At 39.4% G+C, this 21,203-nt stretch overlaps 1 protein-coding gene across 3 annotated transcripts in view; it reads left to right on the top strand.

Moving 5' to 3' along the window:
* Nucleotides 1–21,203, top strand: part of SETBP1 (SET binding protein 1) — a 376,816-nt gene that overhangs the window by 332,497 nt on the left and 23,116 nt on the right. For 2 of the 3 annotated variants that reach the window (XM_067699219.1, XM_067699220.1), the window contains exon 5: nt 15,703–15,873. The exons of the other annotated variant lie outside the window; for it this stretch is intronic. In XM_067699219.1, the coding sequence (XP_067555320.1) occupies nt 15,703–15,873 (171 nt within the window). The remainder of the gene's footprint in view (nt 1–15,702; nt 15,874–21,203) is intronic. 3 annotated transcript variants of the gene reach the window in all.

Here is a 21,203-nt window from a genome sequence, read left to right as displayed (position 1 = left end):
TCAAGCTCCACCAAAGGCTCTTCATTCCCATTGTCCACTTTTGGAAACTTTCCCTCACTCTTCTCTGGATGACTGCAAGTCTTCCTCAGGTGAACTAACTTTTAAAATACTCTCCTTTTATCTTAAATCATATAATGGCATATTGTCCATTATCTCTATTTATGCACCATGCAATGTTAGAACCAACACAGGCATTATTCAAACATAACTTATTTGGGGCTACTTTGGGGTCTGGCAACAGTGACATTTCCTTAGAGGATGGTTGAAAAAAAATGCACTGCGTCCTATTTCTTGAATAGAGGCTTGCATAATCAACCAAGTAGAAAGAAATGTTGAGATGCATTTAACCTCATTAGTTTCAAAAGGACTGACTCCAATCCATTAGAGTTGAGATACATTAGTGAAACTCAACTATTTCCAAATCTCATTTACATAATGGATGAGATGTGAAATGAGCCCAATGCAAGGGGAGCCGCCCAGAGGCACTAAAGTTTATCATAATATGTAAGAGTTCTTTTAGATCATTGCATTAAATTTCCACTAACAATATAACAAATTAATTGTATTACTGTACTAGCTCAAAGTCTACTGAGTGGAGAGTACCAGTGAGGAAGGCAGCCAGGGTTTCAAGGACTGTGGATGGGGAAGGATGCTCAGAGGGATATGAAGACTGTTACTTTACCTTTCTTCTGCCCCTTTAAGAAATTCTAGGCACCTCTGTAATCTGATGGTGGACTTTGGCTTTATTAGTGAGGTAAGCAAGGATGAGTAAATCAACTGTATCAGACAAGCCTCAGGACATCTAGAAATTGATCATTCTGCCGAAATAAGCACTCCGTGTTTATTAGCTGGGAGTTCATCACTATCACTTCTCCTCATCCAATTCCTAAGAGATTTCAAAGCCATCATCATGGTATTAGCCCGTCTGACTGAACTAGTAGAGATAAAGATTAGGAGATCTATCTAAAGATGGGTCTGAGTTTCTGTGATTTTTTTTCTCTTCTGTTGCAAAAAAGAGAGCTTTTCTAGCACACATTCTGTGTCTATATGTGTATGCCTACACACAGTCACAATGTGTTTGCATTTTACAGGATGATTTCAAATAGTGGAACAAAGTAGGTGGTTTGAAGAAAGCCATATTCAATGAAGCCCTTAAAACAATGCAACTTTCCCACATGTAAAGCAATGACTACTTAACAAAGGGGCTGTATGCTGAATTGGCTTCTCTAGCTGATACAGTGTGTCCATACAGTGGGCGATCTTACACTGAGAATAATTAGATTCCGTAACCACATTTATAAACCTAATATCCATACATGGCCAGACTCCTACAGATATGTTCTTAAGAGATGAGTACATATTGGACTGATCTTTCACAAACCAGTAACTATGCATTTATCTATTTACACATATATTTATAGACACACATGCATTTAAGCTCCTGATATCAAGCTCTTTTCTCAATGTGGCTTCTAAATAAGCAGTAATCAAAATGCAAATAAGGTGACCCAGTTAGCACCAAGATCTGTATTACCATGCAGATGTGCACTGCAAGTCTGTGTTCTAGAGGTAAAAAGGAAGATACTACAAAAGATGCTTATATTAACAGCTACTGAGCCCTTCACATTAGGGAGAGTCTAGGGAAGAATCCTCCGGAGCCAGTGGTCTTATAGCTTGGATCATAACTGCCATTTTTGGCTTGGTCTGTTTTAAAGCTGCCCTGTGAGTATAGAATAACCAGCATGCAAGAAGGCTGCTTCTGTGAAGTCTCAGAATGTAATCCTTTTAGCAGAAAGCCAACATGCTGGTCTGAGACAGTCCAAGAATAAGGCTGGGGTCAGAGTCATACCCCTGTCACCCTCTTTGTGTGACACTGGGCAAAGCAAGATACATCCGTTTCTGGGGCTCAATTGCCCAGGAAGGACTGGACTACTTCCCTTCCAACTCTAAACTGCCTTGATTTTACTTTGCTGAAGCTCCTTTGTGCTCATCTATTGAAACCTGTAACATGCTTTATGTGCATCAGTTGCAAATTCCTAACCTACCTGATCACCAGGGATGTCACAAGAGCATACTTGATGCAGTGTGCTACTAAATTGGTTTTAATTACATGTATGCATCCTTTCTTCCCTTGTTAGTATCTTTTGAAAATCCTTTTGTTATATTTTTCAGTGAAACAGGTACCACTCTATTATCTCTGTTTTTTAAGCATGGGAGCAGTTACATCAGCATTCTGTTTGGTTCTATCTATCTGCTCTTAATCCTTCTGGGGTGTGTGTGTGTGTCTGTGTGTGTGTGTGTGTGTGTGTGTCTGTGTGTGTGTGTGTGTGCAGGAATTGACTTAGGCAGGCCAGGGTACTAACCTGAGCTTAAAAGTATCTTTGAACCTTAAGCTGTGTACAAAATGTGTTGTGTGTGTGTGTGTCTGTATGTCTGTGTGTACATGTGTACGCTTTTTTCCTAAGAAGAGGTTCTCATGTCTAAGATGCAGAAAGATTAAAAACCTCTAACCTGAGATGTCTCCTCTTTGCAATTTTGATGTTCGCTTTATTTCCATTCTGGGTGATATCACTGGGCACATCTAGAAAATACCTTTCATCTGGTGTGACTTTTTCACTGTAGGATTAGGAGAGACTGACTTCTACATCATTAGAATTTACTGTATAAGGGATTCTTTAATAAAAAATCTCTTTGAAGTTCCAGTAGACAAAATGTTCTCTCCTCAGCCCATTTCTTCACTTCTAAATTAAGAGAAGCAAGAACTAATCAGATTGTTCAGCAGTTTCTCTGAATCTAGACAACTTAGAATAGTAAAGCTAGAATAGATTCTGACCAAGAGGAAGGTGAAGCACAGTGAGATTCCAGGTGCTGTTCAAGTTCATCCAGTCAGTGTGGAGCAGAGCCTGAAATAACTCAACTCTCAGAACTCTAGTCTCTTAACTTTCATATTAACAAATTATTTGTCTCTGGTACAATTTATTGACTATAAGTATTCATTGTATAGTTTCTTTGTGTCTGCATTATGCTAGGAAGATATAAGAAAATATTATAAAATCTCTACATCCTAAAGAATTTAAATCTTGTAGGAGACATACACGACTTCAACATATGAAATAATTTTAAAATGAAACAATTAGTACAAAGACACTGTAGTGCTAAGTAATAATAGTTAAAGCAATTGACTTCTTACTCTCTAGGCACCATAATAAGTGTTTTTGTATGTGTTAGTTTTTCTATTACTGCTATAACAAATTTCTACAAACTTAATAGCTTCACCAACACAAATTTATTATATTACAGTATTGGAGGTCAGAAGTCCAAAATGAGTCTCACTGAGCTAAAATCAAAGTATCAACTTCCTTTCTGAAAACTATAGGAAAGAATCTATTTCCTTGTCTTTTCCAGCTTCTTGAAGCCATTTGCATTCCTTAACTCATGTCCCTCCTCCTCCATCTTCAAAGCCAGCAGCCTAGCCGCTCTCTTACCCTACTTCCATCACCACATCTCTTTCTCTGACTCTTCTTTTCTACCTCCTTCTTTCACTTCAGTGGACACTTTTGATTACATTTTGACCATCTCGTAATCAAGGATACTTTCTAGATGTTAAGGTCAGCTGATTGACAATATTAATTCTGTCTGCATCCTTAATTCTCTCTTGCTATGATACATAACACATTCACAGGTTCTAGGAATTAGAAAGGGGGACATTATTTTCTGTCTACCACAATATATAAACTCCTTTAATCCTCAGTAACCTCGTTTAACAGATGAGGAAACTGAGCATAGAGAGCTGACATGAATTGCCCCAAATCACACAGCTAGTAATGCAGGTAGTCTTACTCCAGAGAATGTGTTCTTCACCTGTACTCTATACTGTACTGAAAAAGGAGTTTTAGATTAGAGGACCAAGTGTGCATGGGTGGCTTCCCCAGAGGGTTTGGGCCTAGAAGAATAAATGTGTATTCCGTTTGTCCATTCATCCATCCAACACTTTTGAGTATGTAATATCTATCAAGCTAAGTGCTGGGAAATCAAAAGAAAGTTAGACGTGGTTCCTGGACTTCTAGAATTTTGCAGTTGCCTACAAAAATTGTCAGAGAAATGAACAAATAATTACACAATAGGAGATAAGTCCTATTGCAGAAGTCTGTCCAAGATGATAAGACATGTTTGTGCAAGGGAGAAACTAAATCTACCTGACAACGAGATGTGGGTTTACTTTTTCCCAATTGCCTTTCCAAACATATCTTTCAGTGTTTGTTTTTTACAACTCAGCCTAAGCACTCTTGTCTCAGTTGCACAAAGAAGGCTTGTTATTTCTGCTTTTGCTCTTGTCTTTTCCCAGCCCTGGCAGGCTCTCCCTCTACTTCTAGTTATTGAATTCTACTCATCGTTCAAGACTGGGGGTTTTGTACCTGTAACTGTCTTCCTGAGTGGACAGGCTAGCCCCTTTCAGAGAAGGTTCATGATCCCTGTACTTAATGGTACCTGGTACTTACAGGCTCTTAATGAATGTTGAATTAATATATGCATGAGCACAAAACCACCTCAGATCCCACTGAGATCTCATTTTCCTCCTAATTTGTGGAGGACTCATTTGGCTTCCTGTCTCATTTGGTTTATCAGTTTTGTAAGTGTTTTTGTCTTATCCCACTCTCCACTTCTAAACCTTCTTTACAAAGACAGAGATCACATTTTCTGAGTTGTGCTGTGCAGCACTCAGATACCTGTTGATTTTAAAATGATTGACTCCAGGCTAACTGAATAGCATCCTACTTACAAGTGACCTTGCCTGAATTTCATCTCTCAAGGTCCCAAAATGAAGTAAAACTCATTTGACACAAAACACATGTTGATAAGACCACCACCTGCAATTGAGCAAGTAGTTCACTTTCTGTAGGAACCTGGCTCGTGGGGAGAAATGCACTGAAATCCAGTGCATGCTCCTCTCTCCAAACCATGAGCAGTGGGGGGTGCATGTGCCACAGGAAGCCATAACTTAATCTAACTTTTACAATGGTGCCCTCCCTTTGCTAAGAGCTGGGTCCTTGGGAATCTCCACCTAGGTGGGATGACTTTTACAAATTCACCCAAAGATTCTGTATCGGTAGCAAAGCCTCTGTTTTTTGATGATTAAAAAGGCACTTTAGGATCTTTCAGTATCCTTATAAAAAGTAACAACTATCTTTATGCTATGCAGAGATTATTAGAATGCACTTCTTAGAAAACTTAGGGACTTCACTGCTTAGACCAGTGTCACGTCCCTGGTATGGTAGATGTTCAATAAATATTTGTTCAGTTAATGAATAAAGTGATGCAACAAAAAATAACACTTTTATTGACTTTGGCACAGAAAAATATTGTTTTCCAAATCCCAAGGTTATCTATTTCCTTTTTCTTAATTTTATTTTATTTATTTTTTTTATACAACAGGTTCTTATTAGCTATCTATTTTATACGTATTACTATATATATATGTCAATTCCAATCTCCCACTTCATCCCACCAGCACCCCCACTCCCGCTTTCCCCCCCTTGGTGTCCATACATTTGTTCTCTACATCTGTGTCTCTATTACAGCCTTGCAAGCTGGTTGATCTGTACCATTTTTCTAGATTCCACATATATGCGTTAATAAACAATATTTGTTTTTCTCTTTCTGACTTACTTCACTCTGTATGACAGTCCCTAGGACCATCCATGTCTCTACAAATGACATAATTTCATTCCTTTTTATGGCTGAGTACTATTCCATTGTATATATGTACCACATCTTTATCCATTCATCTGTTGATGGACACTTAGGTTGCTTCCATGACCTGGCTATTGTAAATAGTGCTGCAGTGAACATTGGGGTGCATGTGTCTTTTTGAATTATGGTTTTCTCTGGGTATATGCCCAGTAGTGGGATTGCTGGGTCATATGGTAATTCTGTTTTTAGTTTTCTAAGAAACCTCCATACTATTCTCCATAGTGGCTGTACCAATTTACATCTGCACCTAAAGTGCAAGAGGGTTCCCTTTTCTCCACACCCTCTCCAGCATTTGTTGTTTGTAGATTTTCTGATGATGCCCATTCTAACCGGTGTGAGGTGATACCTCATTGTAGTTTTGATTTGCATTTCTCTAATAATTGGTGGTGTTGAGTAGCTTTTCATGTGCCTCTTGGCCATGAGGCCATGGCCAAGAGGCCATGCCTCTGTGCCTCTGTATGTCTTCTCTGGAGAAATGTCTACTTAGGTCTTATGACCATTTTTTGATTGGGTTGTTTGTTTTTTTGATATTGAGCTACATGAGTTGTTTATATATTTTGGAGGTTAATCCTTTATCCATTTATTTGTTTTGTAAATATGTTCTCGCATTCTGAGGGTTGTTTTTTCATCTTGTTTATAGTTTCCTTTGCTGTGTAAAAGCTTTTAAGTTTCACTAGGTCCCATTTGTTTATTTCTGTTTTTATTTCCATTACTCTAGGAGGTGGGTCAAAAAAGATCTTGCTGTGATTTATGTCAAAGAGTATTCTCCCTATGTTTTCCTCTGAGAGTTTTATAGTGTCCAGGCTTGCATTTAGGTCTTTAATCCATTTTGAGTTTATTTTTGTGTATGGTGTTAGGGAGCGTTCTAATTTAATTCTTTCATATGTAGCTGTCCAGTTTTCCCAGCACCACTTATTGAAGAGACTGTCTTTGCTCCATTGTATATCCTTGCCTGCTTTGTCATAGATTAGTTGACCATAGGTGCGTGGGTTTATCTCTGGGCTTTCTATCCCGTTTCATTGATCTATATTTCTGGTTTTGTGCCAGTACCATATTGTCTTGATTACTGTAGCTTTTAGTATAGTCTGAAGTCAGGGAGTCTGATTCCTCCAGCTCCATTTTTTTCCCATCAAGATTGTTTTGGCTATTCGGTGTCTTTCGTGTATCCATACAGATTTTAAGATTTTTTGTTCTAGTTCTGTAAAAAATGCCATTGGTAATTTGATAGGGATTGCATTGAATCTGTTGATTGCTTTGGGTCCTATAGTCATTTTCACAATATTGATTCTTCTCATCCAAGAACATCGTATATCTATATATCTGTTTGTGTCATCTTTGATTTCTTTCATCAGTGTCTTATAGTTTTCTGAGTACAGGTCTTTTACCTCCTTACGTAGGTTTATTCCTAGGTATTTTATTCTTTTTGTTGCAATGGTGAATGGGATTTTTTCCTTAATTTCTCTTTCTGATCATTCATTGTTAGTGTATAGAAATGCAAGAGATTTCTGTGCATTAATTCTGTATCCTGCTACTTTACCAAATTCATTGATTAGCTCTAATAGTTTTCTGGTGGCATCTTTAGGATTCTCTATGTATAGTATCATCTGTCATCTGCAAATGGTGACAGTTTTACTTCTTCTTTTCCAATTCATATTCCTTTTATTTCTTTTTCTTCTCTGAATGCCGTGGCTAGGACTTCCAAGACTATGTTGAATAAGAGTGGTGAGAGTGGACATCCTTGTCTTGTTCCTGATCTTAGATAAAATGCTTTCAGTTTTTTACCATTAAGAATGATGTTTGCTGTGGGTTTGTCATATATGACCTTTGTTATGTTAAGGTAGATTCCCTCTATGCGCACTTTCTGGAGAGTTTTTATCATAAATGGGTGTTGAATTTTGTCAAAAGCTTTTTCTGCATTTATTGCAATGATCATATGATTTTTATTCTTCAATTTGTTAATATGGTGTATCACATTGATGGATTTGCATATAATGAAGAATCCTTGCATCCCTGAGATAAATCCCACTTGATCATGGTGTATGATCCTTTTAATGTGATGCTGGATTCTGTTTGCTAGTATTTTGTTGAGGATTTTTGCATGTATATTCATCAGTAATATTGGTCTGTAATTTTCTCTTTTTGTAGTATCTTTGTCTGGTTTGGGTATCAGGGTAGTGGTGGCCTCATAGAATGAGTTTGGGAGTGTACCTTCCTCTGCAATCTTTTGGAAGAGTTTGAGAAGGATGGGTGTCAGCTCTTCTCTAAATATTTGATAGAATTCACCTGTGCAGCCATCTGGTCCCAGACTTTTGTTTGTTGGAAAATATTTAATCAGAGTGTCAACTTCATTACTTGTGATTTGTCTGTTCATGTTTTCTATTTCTTCCTGGTTCAGTCTTGGAAAGTTATACCTTTCTAAGAATTTGCCCATTTCTTCCAGGTTGTTCATTTTATTGGCATAGAGTTGCTTGTAGTAGTCTCTTAGGATGCTTTGTATTTCTGCGGTGTCCGTTGTAACTTCTCCCTTTTCATTTCCAATTTTGTTGATTTGAGTTCTCTCCCTGTTTTTCTTGATGAGTCTGGCTAAAGGTTTATCAATTTTGTTTATCTTCTCAAGGTACCAGCTTTTAATTTTATTGATCTTTGCTATTGTTTTCTTGTTTCTATTTCATTTATTTCTGCTCTGATCTTTATGATTTCTTTCCTTCTACTAATTTTGGGCTTTGTTTGTTCTTCTTTCTCTAATTACTTTAAGTGTAAAGTTAGGTTGTTTATATGAGAGTTTTCTCATTTCTTGAGGTAGGATTGTATTGCTATATACTTTCCTCTTAGAATTGCTTTTGCTGCATCCCATAGGTTTTGGATCATTGTGTTTTCATTGTCATTTGTCTCTAGGTATTTTTTGATTTCCTGTTTGATTTCTTCAGTGACTACTTGGTTATTTAGTAGCATATTGTTTAGCCTCCATGTGTTTGTGTTTTTTACATTTTTTTCCCTGTAATTTATTTCTAATCTCATAGCAGTGTGGTCAGAAAAGATGCTTGATATTATTTCAATTTTCTTAGATGTACTGAGGCTTGATTTGTGACCCAGGATGTGATCTACACTGGAGAATATTCCATATGCACTTGAAAAGAAAGTGTAATCTGCTGTTTTCATATGGAATGTCCTATAAATATCAATTAAATCTATCTGGTCTGTTGTGTCATTTAAAGCTTGTGTTTCCTTATTAATTTTCTGTCTGGATGATCTGTCTGTTGGTGTAAGTGAGGTGTTAAAGTCCCCCACTATTATTGTGTTACTGTCGATTTCCTCTTTTGTAGCTGTTAGCCCTCGCCTTATGTATTGAGGTGCTCCTCTGTTGGGTGTATATATATTTATAATTGTTATATGTTTTTCTTGGATTGATCCCTTGATCATTATGTATTGTCCTTCATTGTCCCTTGTAACATTCTTTACTTTAAAGTCTATTTTATCTGAAATGAGTATTGCTACTCCAGCTTTCTTTTGATTTCCATTCGCTTGGAATATCTTTCTCCATCCCCTCACTTTCACTCTGTATGTGTCCCTAGGTCTGAAGTGGGTCTCTTGTAGACAGCATATATATGGGTCTTGTTTTAGTATCCATTCAGCTAGCCTGTGTTTTTTGGTTGGAGCATTTAATCCATTCATATTTAAGGTAATTATCGATGTGTATTTTCCTATTACCATTTTCTTAATTGTTTTGGGTCTGTTTTTGTAGGTCATTTTCTTTTCTTGTGTTTCCCACTTAGAGAAGTTCCTTTACATTTGTTGTAGAGCTGGTTTGGTGGTGCTTAATTATCTTAGCTTTTGCTTGTCTGTAAAGCTTTTGATTTCTCCATCAAATCTGAATGAGATCCTTGCCAGATAGAGTAATCCTGGTTGTAGGTTCTTCCCTTTCATCACTTTAAATATATCATGCCCCTCCCTTCTGGCTTGTAGAGTTTCTGCTGAGAAATCAGCTTTTCACCCTATGGGAGTTCCCATGTATGTTATTTGCCATTTTTCCCTTGTTGTTTTTAATAATTTTTCTTTGTCTTTAATTTTTGTCAGTTTGATTACTATGTTCCTTGGCATGTTTCTCCTTGGGTTTATCCTGCCTGGGACTCTCTGTGCTTCCTGGACTTGGGTGGCTATTTCCTTTCCCATGTTAGGGAAGTTTTCAACTACAATCTCTTCAAATATTTTCTTGGGTCCTTTCTCTCTCTCTTCTCCTTCTGGGACTCCTATAATGTGAATGTTGTTGCCTTTAATGTTTTCCCAGAGGTCTCTTAGGCTGTCTTCATTTCTTTTCATTCCTTTTTCTTTATTCTGTTCCACAGCTGTGAATTCCACCATTCTGTCTTCCAGCTCACTTATCTGTTCTTCTGCCTCAGTTATTCTGCTGTTCCTTCCCTCTAGTCTATTTTTCATTTCAGTTATTTTATTGTTCATCTCTGTTTTTTCTTTAATTCTTCCAGGTGTTTGTTCTTTAATTCTTCTAGGTCTTTATTAAACATTTCTTGCATCTTCTCGATCTTTGCCTCCGTTCTTTTTCCAAGGTCCTGGATCATCTTCACTATCATTATTCTCAATTCTTTTTCTGGAAGGTTGCCTATCTCCACTTCATTTAGTTGTTTTTCTGGGGTTTTATCTTGTTCCTTCATCTGATACATAGTCCTCTGCCTTTCATTTTATCTATCTTTCTGTGAATGTGGTTTTCATTCCACAGGCTGCAGGATTGTAGTTCTTGCTTCTGCTGTCTGCCCTCTGACAAGCGTATCTATTTCTTGATTCACTTTATTCTGTAACGTATATCCCCTTATTTCCATGGGTGAAGTTCATTTGCAAACAAGAAAAAATAGCAATGGGAGCTTTCGAGCAGACAACCAATATATGAGAAAAGGAATTATAATCAAGTTTTCAGTGTGAGTTTCCTCTTGTGAAAAATATATTATCTACTGGTTTGCCCAAAAGCCAATGTGTCATGGGACAGAAAAGAATATTGAATTGAGTCAGGAGGCATGGATTTCAGCACCACCTTCTTCGCACTTGTGATATGTGAGCTTGAGCACATCACCTGGTCCTCTATGCCTTGGTTTTCTTATTTGTGAATTTGGAGTTTCACCATCTGCCTCTTGTCATCCACAGGGATACTGCAAGGGGCAAATAGCATAATGCATGTCATTGCTCTTTGCAAGGTTAAAAGCCACCGAGTGCTCAACAAAACATGCCTCTCAGTCCATGCCAAGCACTGAATTCTACAGTGAAAGGGCCAGGAAGGTGACAGAAGGAACTAACCACCCCACTGGTGTCGGCCTCTGTCACTATGCCATCCTAAGTTTTGTCTCCAAGAAACATCTGCATTTGCAATCTTAGAATTAAAATGTTAATTAAACCTATATTAATTGCATAGTATTTTCCAGATATACTGCTTTCTGTAGTAAATGTTACAAAATGAATTACGTATGATCCCTGGATGATGATTTTATCAACCCCTTTATTTTAAAGAAACTATGAGATGAGGACTCAGTCAGGAGTTAGGATCTATTTCTTACCACTTCTTATCAGCTGTGTGATTTTAGATGAGTTGTCTGACCTCCTTGAACCTCCATTTTCTCATCTAGAAAAAAGGAGTAAATAATAACTGTCCCACAAAGGTTTGTTTGTTTGTTTGTTTCCCCATAGAGAAAATGAGATAAGTCGATAACTAACTTTACAAACCTAGAGCAACATACAAATTACTCTATGGTGAGGCTGGTTTTTATTATCCAAGGTCACAGAGCTCATTAAAGAGATCCTGGGAAAGTCAGCCATCGTAGACCCTGCTTTTCTTCCATGACCCCTGTAACCTTGAGCAACCTGGGGAAGAGGTAATTGAACAAAAACTACTACTTCGGAAGAAACAGAATCAAAATATCGAAACTATTGACTCAATATTGACTCACCCTTAAGGCAGTAAACAGTGCTCCGGTCTCTGACCTTTCCACATTCTGGGGCAGTCAATAACCTGGCTGCTAGATGCAGCACCTGCCACTGATTCTGATTTGGGAGTACTTTAACCTTGAACTGAGCTCCAAGTAACCAAGGCAACAGGAAGTCAGCTTCTGCGTCAAAGGAGTTGGAATCCATAAATCAAGTCCCTAATGCAAACACGGTGTGCAGGTAGAGGTTCAAGAGGATAAGTGGTCTATGAGAAATTACCTTTGAAAATGAGTGACTGTCCCTCGATAGGCTACTGCACAGTTTCAAAGAGTTTTTTAAAAATTTATCAATAGAGGTCTACAGGTTATAGTAGAATGTTTTCATATAAGTTTAACTTTTTTTATTTCCTTTTGGCTTCTCTGTATTAATTATAAACAGATGTTGGATCCACAAAGTTATTAGCATTGTTATTTCCTCCTTTAAAAATGTACTGGCCTCCAGATATGCAGGCCTCAATACAATTTGTCCTGTGTTGGGGTTTGGTGATCCTCTGAACACATCTACCAAGTGTGCTCTCCATGCAGACTGCTGTCCGAATTTGACATAGTGATCCTTTCCCAGATCAAAGCCATCCTTGCTTTTCCTCATGCCCCAGTGTAAAGAGCAGTGCCACATCTCAGTGGTCCAGTCAGTACAGTGCTGAATCTGGGCTTCTTTATGATTGATCTCCAGCCTCAAAAATCTTCCTCCCGTGGAGAGAGCAGCCAGGCCCATTCTGGGAAGGAACTTGCCAAATATCCCACCACTCTACCACCGCCGAGCATTTGTGAGAGCTTGTTTCTGAACTGTTTCACGTTCCTCTGGTCCTTTGGGTACCTCAGCATGGAGTATCAGCTGCCACCTGGAATGAAGAGAAACAAAAACTTCCAGTGGCCAGCCTGCCCAATGCTCTCTCCCAAGAAGTCACCCATTCCAGTCTCCTGAGACCTCTGCTCTCAGACAGAGTTTATGCATTACAAGTACTGTTATATTAGCCTTTGTTTAACGGTTATCTAATATTCTTGCCCACATATACTACTTCTGGGATTGTTTCCCTAATCCTTTCAAAACTGAAAAATGTCTGAGCAAACATCAGGATTTTTTTTTCAATTTGTTTTCAAATTCATTGGACAGCAACTGGCAAAAAGTACTATAATCTAGAAAATCCTAAATTATCTAGGGTTTTCAAGATAGCTAGAGTGACAATCTGAATTATAGAGTGTTTTAAGTGTCATCTTATTACTTTTAACTTATTCTATACCATAAACACTTGAGTAGCAAGGTTCACCCGATAGAGGTGTGATCAGATCTGCTTTAAGGGAATGATGTGGATTGTGAACATTTGCATGAAAAGGGGTACAACTAAAATGGCTTGAAATCACTGTGTTCCCAAGTGAGAGTTAAATATCTGCCTGCTAATCCTGTTTATGGCTCATTCCCTGCACATATAATAATATGAACAAAGAACTCCCTGTCCCACCTGTGTCCACAGGTACAAAGAGGACAGACAGATCAGGGAGTTTTTCCAAAGGAGCTGTTATCCAATAGAACTCTGGCAGCTTAGAGTCCCAGAGGTGTGCTGTGCAAAGGACGACTGCATCCATTTGACAGGAACAGGACCAGGGTGGCGTGGAGTACCACGGTGGGGAATTCTTATCAGACTCACGCCTGCTGTCCCATTGCAGATTTGTTAGCAGCCCACTATTCTAGCACATCAGTCAGTCTACCCAGATGACCATACTGTGATAGACTTCTAGATTCTTTCCAAACTATGTTTATTTTGTTAATGGAAAAAGAGTTTAATATATGTTTGTGGTTTAAAAAATATTAACAATAAAGAAGGCTAAGGAGCAAAAGTAAAAACTCCCTCACTAATCTTCCCTGTGCTCTCCTTCCTCAGAATAACCATGGTTAACTATTTGGATGTATCTCCTTGCAGAAGATTCTGTTTGCATTTTACATATACTACATGTGTATACCTTGCGTATTCCTGGCACACCTGCATATTTTACAAGCGGGCATCATCCGGGGACCATGTACGTGTTTGCTGCACCTCCTGATTTCTTGATGGTTGTGCCTTGCGGTCTCTCTGTCATAGAATTTGATGTTTGTCCACTCCCATAGTCAAACGCTATGAAATATGAAATCAAAAAAGAAAAATTGTATTTTTATTTACAACACGTCAAGTGGAGGTTTCAGAGATCGGGATGGAGAGTAGGAGGAAGGTAGTAGACAGTAAATGAAAGTGTCAGCATTTCTTCCTTAGGTGGTTACAGGTGCCTTTTCCAGGTGTGATATAGGCCCTCTGTGTCCTCAGTGTGAAGCATGCTGTTGGTAGACCAGGTCATGGGCAGAAGTTGGAAGATGGTAAGGTAGACCAAGATGATCCCTGAGTTTAGCGTCTGGCTGCTTGAAAACTTCGAGCTCTGACATTAAGAGCTGTATGAGTTTAGTCAGTTATCTCTTAACATCTCAGAAATATGTTGTCCTCATCTATAAAAGTAAGAAAAGAGTAACCTCCACACTACATGCTTCACAGGGCTGCCATTAGGCCAAAGTGAGCAGATCTCACTGGAGGTGAGCTGTTACTATAGGAGGGACCAGTGTCACTCAAGTTGGTTAAGATGGGAAAAAAGGTCAGGAACTACCGTGATACGGCCTGTTTCATGTTATTGCTATCAGTGGCATGTAGCCAACAAATAAAGAAATTCTGAGTAGATGACCATTTGACATGGATTCAGACACCTGCAGCTTCTGAACTTATGTTTGGAGGAGTTGGAGAGTGACTTTTTTTGCAGCTAGTGATGTAGAAGGTGTCCAGAAATCCTTGGTCATGTCAGGGAAGAAAACTGAGCCTTTGTTGGCTGGCTTCCGTTTGGTCTGAGGAGCAGGTTATAATAGTGATAGCAGTATAATAGGAATAATCATAATAGGAAACAATTATATAGCATGAACTATGTGCCAGACACTGTTCTAGGCCCTTTATTTTGATTGATCATGGATGCCCCCAACCACCCCTATGAGGTAATGCAGTTCCCTCCCATCTGCACAGTTAAGGAAGCTTGAAGCTTGGAGAGGTTAAGTAACTTGCTCATGATCACACAGTTGAAAAGTAAGAGGGCCGGGATTTGAGCCCAGCAAACAAGGCTCCAGAACAGTTCTTATAATGTGTTATGTAGTAAGTTTCCAGGCCCTTTCAGAGGCACCTCATAAGAGTCTACCCAGGCTTTTCAGCATCAAAAAATTGTGACTATTATGACCAGACACTCAAAGGCCCCCAGGTTCAGCTCTTACTTGGCCCAGTCACTGTTGTGACACACCAGTCCCTACAGGGCATCTCCTGCCTCCAGAAGGCCGGCCTCTTGTCTGAATCATCTTCATTCCTCACCCATGACTTAGCAGACACTCTTCTCAGCACTGGGAATGCCTTTCCTTCGACCTTGCTGCTCTAGCATGAACTCTGGGAAGGCTTTCCTTACTTCTTCCCACACGAATCCCTGCCTCCTGAGAACTCCCCAGGCACTTGTAATGAGTAACACACAGGCCTGCCCATACTTGTTGCCCAGTTTTTCCTTTTCATTCAGTCTTGTCTTCCTAGCTGGATGAGATGAGAAGCCTCACTAGGGTGGGGTCAACTTCTCCCCTCCATGCTCTGCACACCAAAACCTCTGTAAAGACAGGCTTCTTGATCCATGGAAGGTAAAGCATGCATGATGGCTTACACTGCTTCATTAGGCCTGTGCCCCGACCCCCACTTTCAGGCAGGCCACCTGGAATGTTGTCACCACTAACCTCAGCCACAAAACCAAAACCAGTCATGCTGCTAATTTGTTTTGTTTTGTTTCCTTTAAACGTTCTAAAATATCATTCTTGCACCAGAAGGAGGTCAGATCATTTGATGATTTCTTCAGGTCACTTTCAGATTTTATGTTGTCTGTCTTCCTATTTCTTTAAAGTAACTGCAGGCTTTGGGGTTATTTTTTTTAGGGATTCCAAGTCCCCACTTAAAAGTGGACCAAACAGCAGCACATAGTAAGAACGAGGGCTCAGCGTCCACTATGATGACCAGGAAGAAGCCAGCTGCAGTGGACAGTGTTGCAATCCCACCAGCCCCAGTGTTATCTCTCCTTGCTGCATCTGCAGCAACATCAGATGCAGGTGAGCACTTCACATGCTTTGGGTTCATCCCAGGGAAGGTGGGCATGGAGAAGGCCCTCCAGGAATGTGCTGCTGCTAAGTACAGGTAAGAGTTCTCTCTTCAGCCAACCTCCTGCAGACACTGAGCATGTGAGCTGTTTCAGCATTGGAGTTTTCAAGTAGGAGAAGGTCTAAGAAAGGAAGGAGATCATCTCAGAACCTAGAGGCAAAGGTCAGTGAGTAGTAGTAACAGTATTAATTACTCTTTATCAAGGCTTAGTAACTTCTAGTCTCTGCATATAGGACCTTATATATCTCATGTAACTCATAAAATAACTGTGAAATAAATACATGTGTCTCCATTCCAGAAGAGGAAGCTAATGGGAAGGAAACTTGCCCCAGGAACCTGTGGACACTCAGAATTCCAACTCAGATCCAAGGCCCATGCTCTCAACCACTGCATTTCACTACCTCCTGTGCTCACCATGGTTGAGAGATGGTAATCAGAGTTTCCCTGAGGACTTGATTCATTCTAGCTCATGATATCATGAATTCCTCAATAGTCACCAGACTCCTCACTGGCAGTTTATAGAGTACAAGCGCCTTACTCAGACATCCCATATGCTCTGCCTTCCGCTACTCCCCACATCACCTCCCAGCAGTCCCGCGCACCAACCCCAGTTTGCCGCGCTCATCCCTACTGCCAGGAAGGAAGGCCTTGTGCTTGGCTTAACACCTTTCTTTAGGACAGCCTTACTCAGTTCCTATTCACATCCCACAGATCTTCAAGGCCCAGGGAGTCACACCTCCTCTGAATGCCTGTAGCATCCAGTGTCTCTGCCATGCATTTACCACCCACTTGTAGACTACATGAGAAATGCTTCTATTTAACTTCTTCTCTCTCATGACAGAATTGTTTGTACATCAGAGATAGAATCCATGATTTAGCTTCTTGCTATCTTCATGGCACACAGAGTGATGGCACATTCCATAAAATGTGTTGAATTGATGCACTGGTAAATGTTAAGCATATTGCAGTATTTACAAATGCCTATTATGATTAGAAGCCCAAGAAGACACTCGTTATTGATATTCACCTAAACTTATCTTCTAATTCAGCAGTTTGCTTTAAGCAGAGAACTCAGCTACATACCTACCTCCTTCATGGAGACCATTGGTAATTAGAAAATGAGCCCAACTGAAATAACAGAAAGAACTATTTGGAATGACACTTCCCAAACTGAGTTTCACAAAATATTGGTAGGTGTTTTGGGATAGATGTTTTCATAGTTAGGTGAGTGTGAGGAATGCTACACTGCATCTGCTTCCTTTCTGCAGGGTTTTTCTGAGCTTTTAATTGACCGATGTGCATTGTAAGGTTCCAGGAGGGTGAGACACAGAATTTCATGGTCTTACCTGACCACAAAACTCATTTTTTTGGCAATAGCTCTTAAAATCTCTTGGAAGTGGTATTCTTCCCAGGCACTTGGGAAATCTTGCTCTGAAGAAACGGGATCATCTCTCAAATATGATCAAGATATTAACATCTTTCACATGCTAGGTGTGAAATGAAAAGTTTTTTATGGAAATGCCAGGTAAACGATGCCAGCAATGAGAACAAGGAGAGGTCCTAGAAGGAGAGTCACAGAGGAAAGGGGAAGAAGCTGCCTCTGAGACTTGCAGCACCTTTATGGGAGGGCGCCTGTGGAGGGAGTCCGAGAAGTGGGCACTGCTGGAACTCTGGGAATTCATCACTTGTCTGGAGCGAAAGATTTGGGCCAAGGTCTGCGTACCCACCCAGATAACCGCTTGCTCGACCCTGTCGGTTAAGCTCTGGAGGCCTCCTTTAGCCTCCCTTTATGGATTTAAAAGTTAGCCTGCATGTTTCCGCCTTTGCTTGCCAAGCACAGATATTTCCCAGAGGCAAAAGACAGGTGATCCCCTATTTTCCTTCCCTGAACTCTTTCCATGCTGTGTGAGAGAACACATTCTTGGGATCCCAAGCTTCTACGGGCTTGCCTTCTCTATTTGCATTCAATAATTTACAAATATGCCAAATGGGCGTAGAAACAGGTGGGTATTAAACTTTTAAACCTGCCTCTCTGGTAATCAGAGCTGAGCCAAAGCTCTCCTGTTTCAGGATGTAGGAATGGGCTGTTTATTTTTGGCAACGCTCAAATGAGACCCTCATGAGAGTTTCACAGATTTGGTCCATTTCCGGGTCTTAGGCTGCAGAGCAGAACTTTTGTGGGAAAACAGGCTAAAGATCTACTCCAGGTGCTGAAGGCCAGACCTTCCTGAGATTCCACTCCCCACAGACAAACGTCTTCCCACAAACCTAAGAGAGTTAGGGTCGAACAGCCTGGGCTCATGCCCAATACCCTGTTTCACACGTGAAGAAATTGATGCTTCTGAGATTCAGAGATTTGCCTGAGGTCATGCAGTTGGATTGGAACCCAAATTTCTTGATTTACTGCCTGATTTCCAGTGGAATCTCATTTCTATCATAGGCCCAACAGTAGCAAAGGCAGATTTCTTTCTCCCTAATTATGGACTCCTACTTCTTTTAGAGAACAGTGAGTGAAACTCATAATGTGAGGCTTTAAGCAAAGTCAAGCATACAGAAGGCAGCTAATAAATAGGTTCTGGGTTTGATTTCATTCAGTTGGGTGCGTGTACATTAGTCATACATATTTCTGATGAGACAACTCACTTAATTGTTGTTTTCTTTAGAGTCCCATCTTTCATTATAAGTAAGGTAATTTAGAATTACTTCTGGCCATATAAAGAAATCAACTTATTTTTCAATAGGTCGTCGTTTCTACAGAGTGGTTTTGAAGACTCAGACAAGTGCAGAGAAGGTAAAGGAAAGAAGAGTAAAATTAAGTGGCTTATAAAGCAAAATTAATTTAAGAAATCATTTATTGAGTTTTTTTTTTTTGGCCACGCCGCACGACATATGGGATCTTAGTTCCCCGAACAGGGATCGAACCTGTGCCCCCGACAGTGGAAGTGTGGAGTCCTAACCACTGGACTGCCAAGGAATTCCCTATTGAGTTTTTTAAATACTAAAATAATTCAATTAATTTGAAATTACTTTTATTTTAAAATAATGGAAACTAAGGTATCTAGTACAGTTCCTGACACATAGTAGATGCTCAATAAATAATCACTAAGTGAAATGAATGCTTACGAGGCAGTAGCTGTGTGTTTATTCTGTACCAAACAAGATGGGAGACATCTGAGAAAAACATGCTTGATATTGGAACTGCTTAACAAGCAAATGGAAAAATCTTTGACAGACATGTGGTAAGCTGTCAGTAAATACTTGCCAAATAATTGATCAGTCTATATCCTAATGGTATTTTTTCAAACAGGTAATCTTTGGTAAAAGAAAAAAAAAAGGAACCTTTCCCACCTTATTTTATAAACATTATAATGTGGAAGAAATGAATGTGGGTCAAAGGCTTAAAAATAATGTCTTTTTCTAGCTCGTGCATGTGTGTGTATGTATATTTTTGTTTGTTTAAGGCAATTTTTTAGCTTCTCCGAGTCTGAGAGTCATGCTGATTATGAAGGTATTGATTTGGAGGAAGACACAGAAGAGGAGCTGAAGGAGAGGGTGGCCAGACTGAGAACATGTCAGTCTGTGAGCTACTGGGAGGGAGGGAAGGCACTGGCTGCCACTGGTGCTCAAGCAGTTCAGCCTTCGTGATCAAACTGCTCAATAGCCATTGATCAGCTGCAGTCCCCTGGCACAACAAAGGAGGTCTGGTTCAAGGGAGCACTGCATCATTATTGTGAGTAATTAGGGCTAATGCAGTGAAAGCTTCAATAAAGTTTGTTCAAAATGATGCATAATTTGAAATAACTTCCATTGCACTGTCCCAATAATGACTGAATAACCACACCAGATAATCTGTACCTGAATAAGTCAGCCTTATTTTTCTGATCTTCTACACGTTGAACTAACTTCTCAGGGAGGTTATACGATATGTAGAGAGTGCATGATTTTACTACTGAAACATGCCCCCCACTCACACTTTGTATTAATATTTAAGATGAGACTATATTATTAAGTAAATTACAAATTTTGTAGGAACTTCATAAAACACCAAGAAAAAAAAAGTTTCTTTGGTTCTGCAACTGAAAAGTCTAGAGTAGTAGTAATGGAAACGCAAGCAAACAGGAAGGCATTTCTTTCTTGTTTTCTCTCTCTCTCTCTCTCTCACACACACACACACACACACACACACACACACACACACACACACACTGATAGTCTCTCATCTTAAATCCAAGTAGGAAAAAAGATATGTATCAGGGTTGCTATCACCAAATCTCACCTGCTCAACGTGTAGCCCTGTTAGAGATGACAAGGGCAGCAGAGGGAGCACAGCTCTTATAGTTTGTACCTGTTTCGTACCAAGGCTAATATATTATTCTCTCAAACTATGTCATCTGCCCTGTTTAAAACTATCAGAGCAAGTGAAAATGTTTAAATTTCACAAGTCAGACATTTTGCTTCTAAAAGCAAAGATATATTAGGTAAACCATTTCGTTATTAAACCAAACTATCAGCCCCATCAGAACTGGCTGTTACCTGTAATCAAGATGCTAGACTTTAAGCTTGAAAAATTACCTGTACAAATTAAGAATGAATTCTTAATTCTAATGAAATCCAGCATTCTAGTAGCTGGAGCAAAAAATGATCACGAAAATTGCTTCTAACTCCCAAATTCTAGGATGCCTGACTTTTCTGTTAACCAACCGCCATTTATGGAGAGGGACCCAAAAAGATGAAATGATATCCAGGTACAAATGCAAAAAGCAGTGAACAGGAATTTCAGAATTGTAAAGTAATTTATTTATTTTTTGTCCTGTGTGGTATCATGATCTGAAGTTCCTAACCAAAATAATGGGTCGATTCAGCCAAAAGTCTTGTCTTTCCAAAAGAACCAAAATAGAGCAAATAAATGTGCAAGTTAATAGGATTTGAAACATCCAAGAGCCATAAGTATACAAACCAAAGAAGTCATCGAGTTGTAAAATAAATTTCTCTAAGTCCAGATTAATCACTTAAAATATACAGTAGGAAAAGTTCAAAAAGATCTAGAGAAAATAAAGCTTTATTTTAAAAACAAATCATTCAAATTTTCTGAAAAGTGCTACCTACCGGCCCATGTTGAAGCAGCACAGAATCACTCTGTTTGCCTAGCGAGCTCTACTGAACATGAGGTTCTTGATGAGCCCTCTCGCTGTGGCTTTGGGCCATGAAGAGATCCAGCAGGGTTGCAAACTTCCATGCTTCCCTGAAGACCCCATCACACCAAAGGCCTTCTGAAAAACTT

This window comes from Pseudorca crassidens, chromosome 12 (genome assembly GCF_039906515.1).
Source record: "Pseudorca crassidens isolate mPseCra1 chromosome 12, mPseCra1.hap1, whole genome shotgun sequence".
Classification (NCBI taxonomy): domain Eukaryota; kingdom Metazoa; phylum Chordata; class Mammalia; order Artiodactyla; family Delphinidae; genus Pseudorca; species Pseudorca crassidens.
The sequence above is the reverse complement of the archived record's forward strand: the minus strand, read 5'-3'. Positions and strand labels throughout refer to the sequence as shown.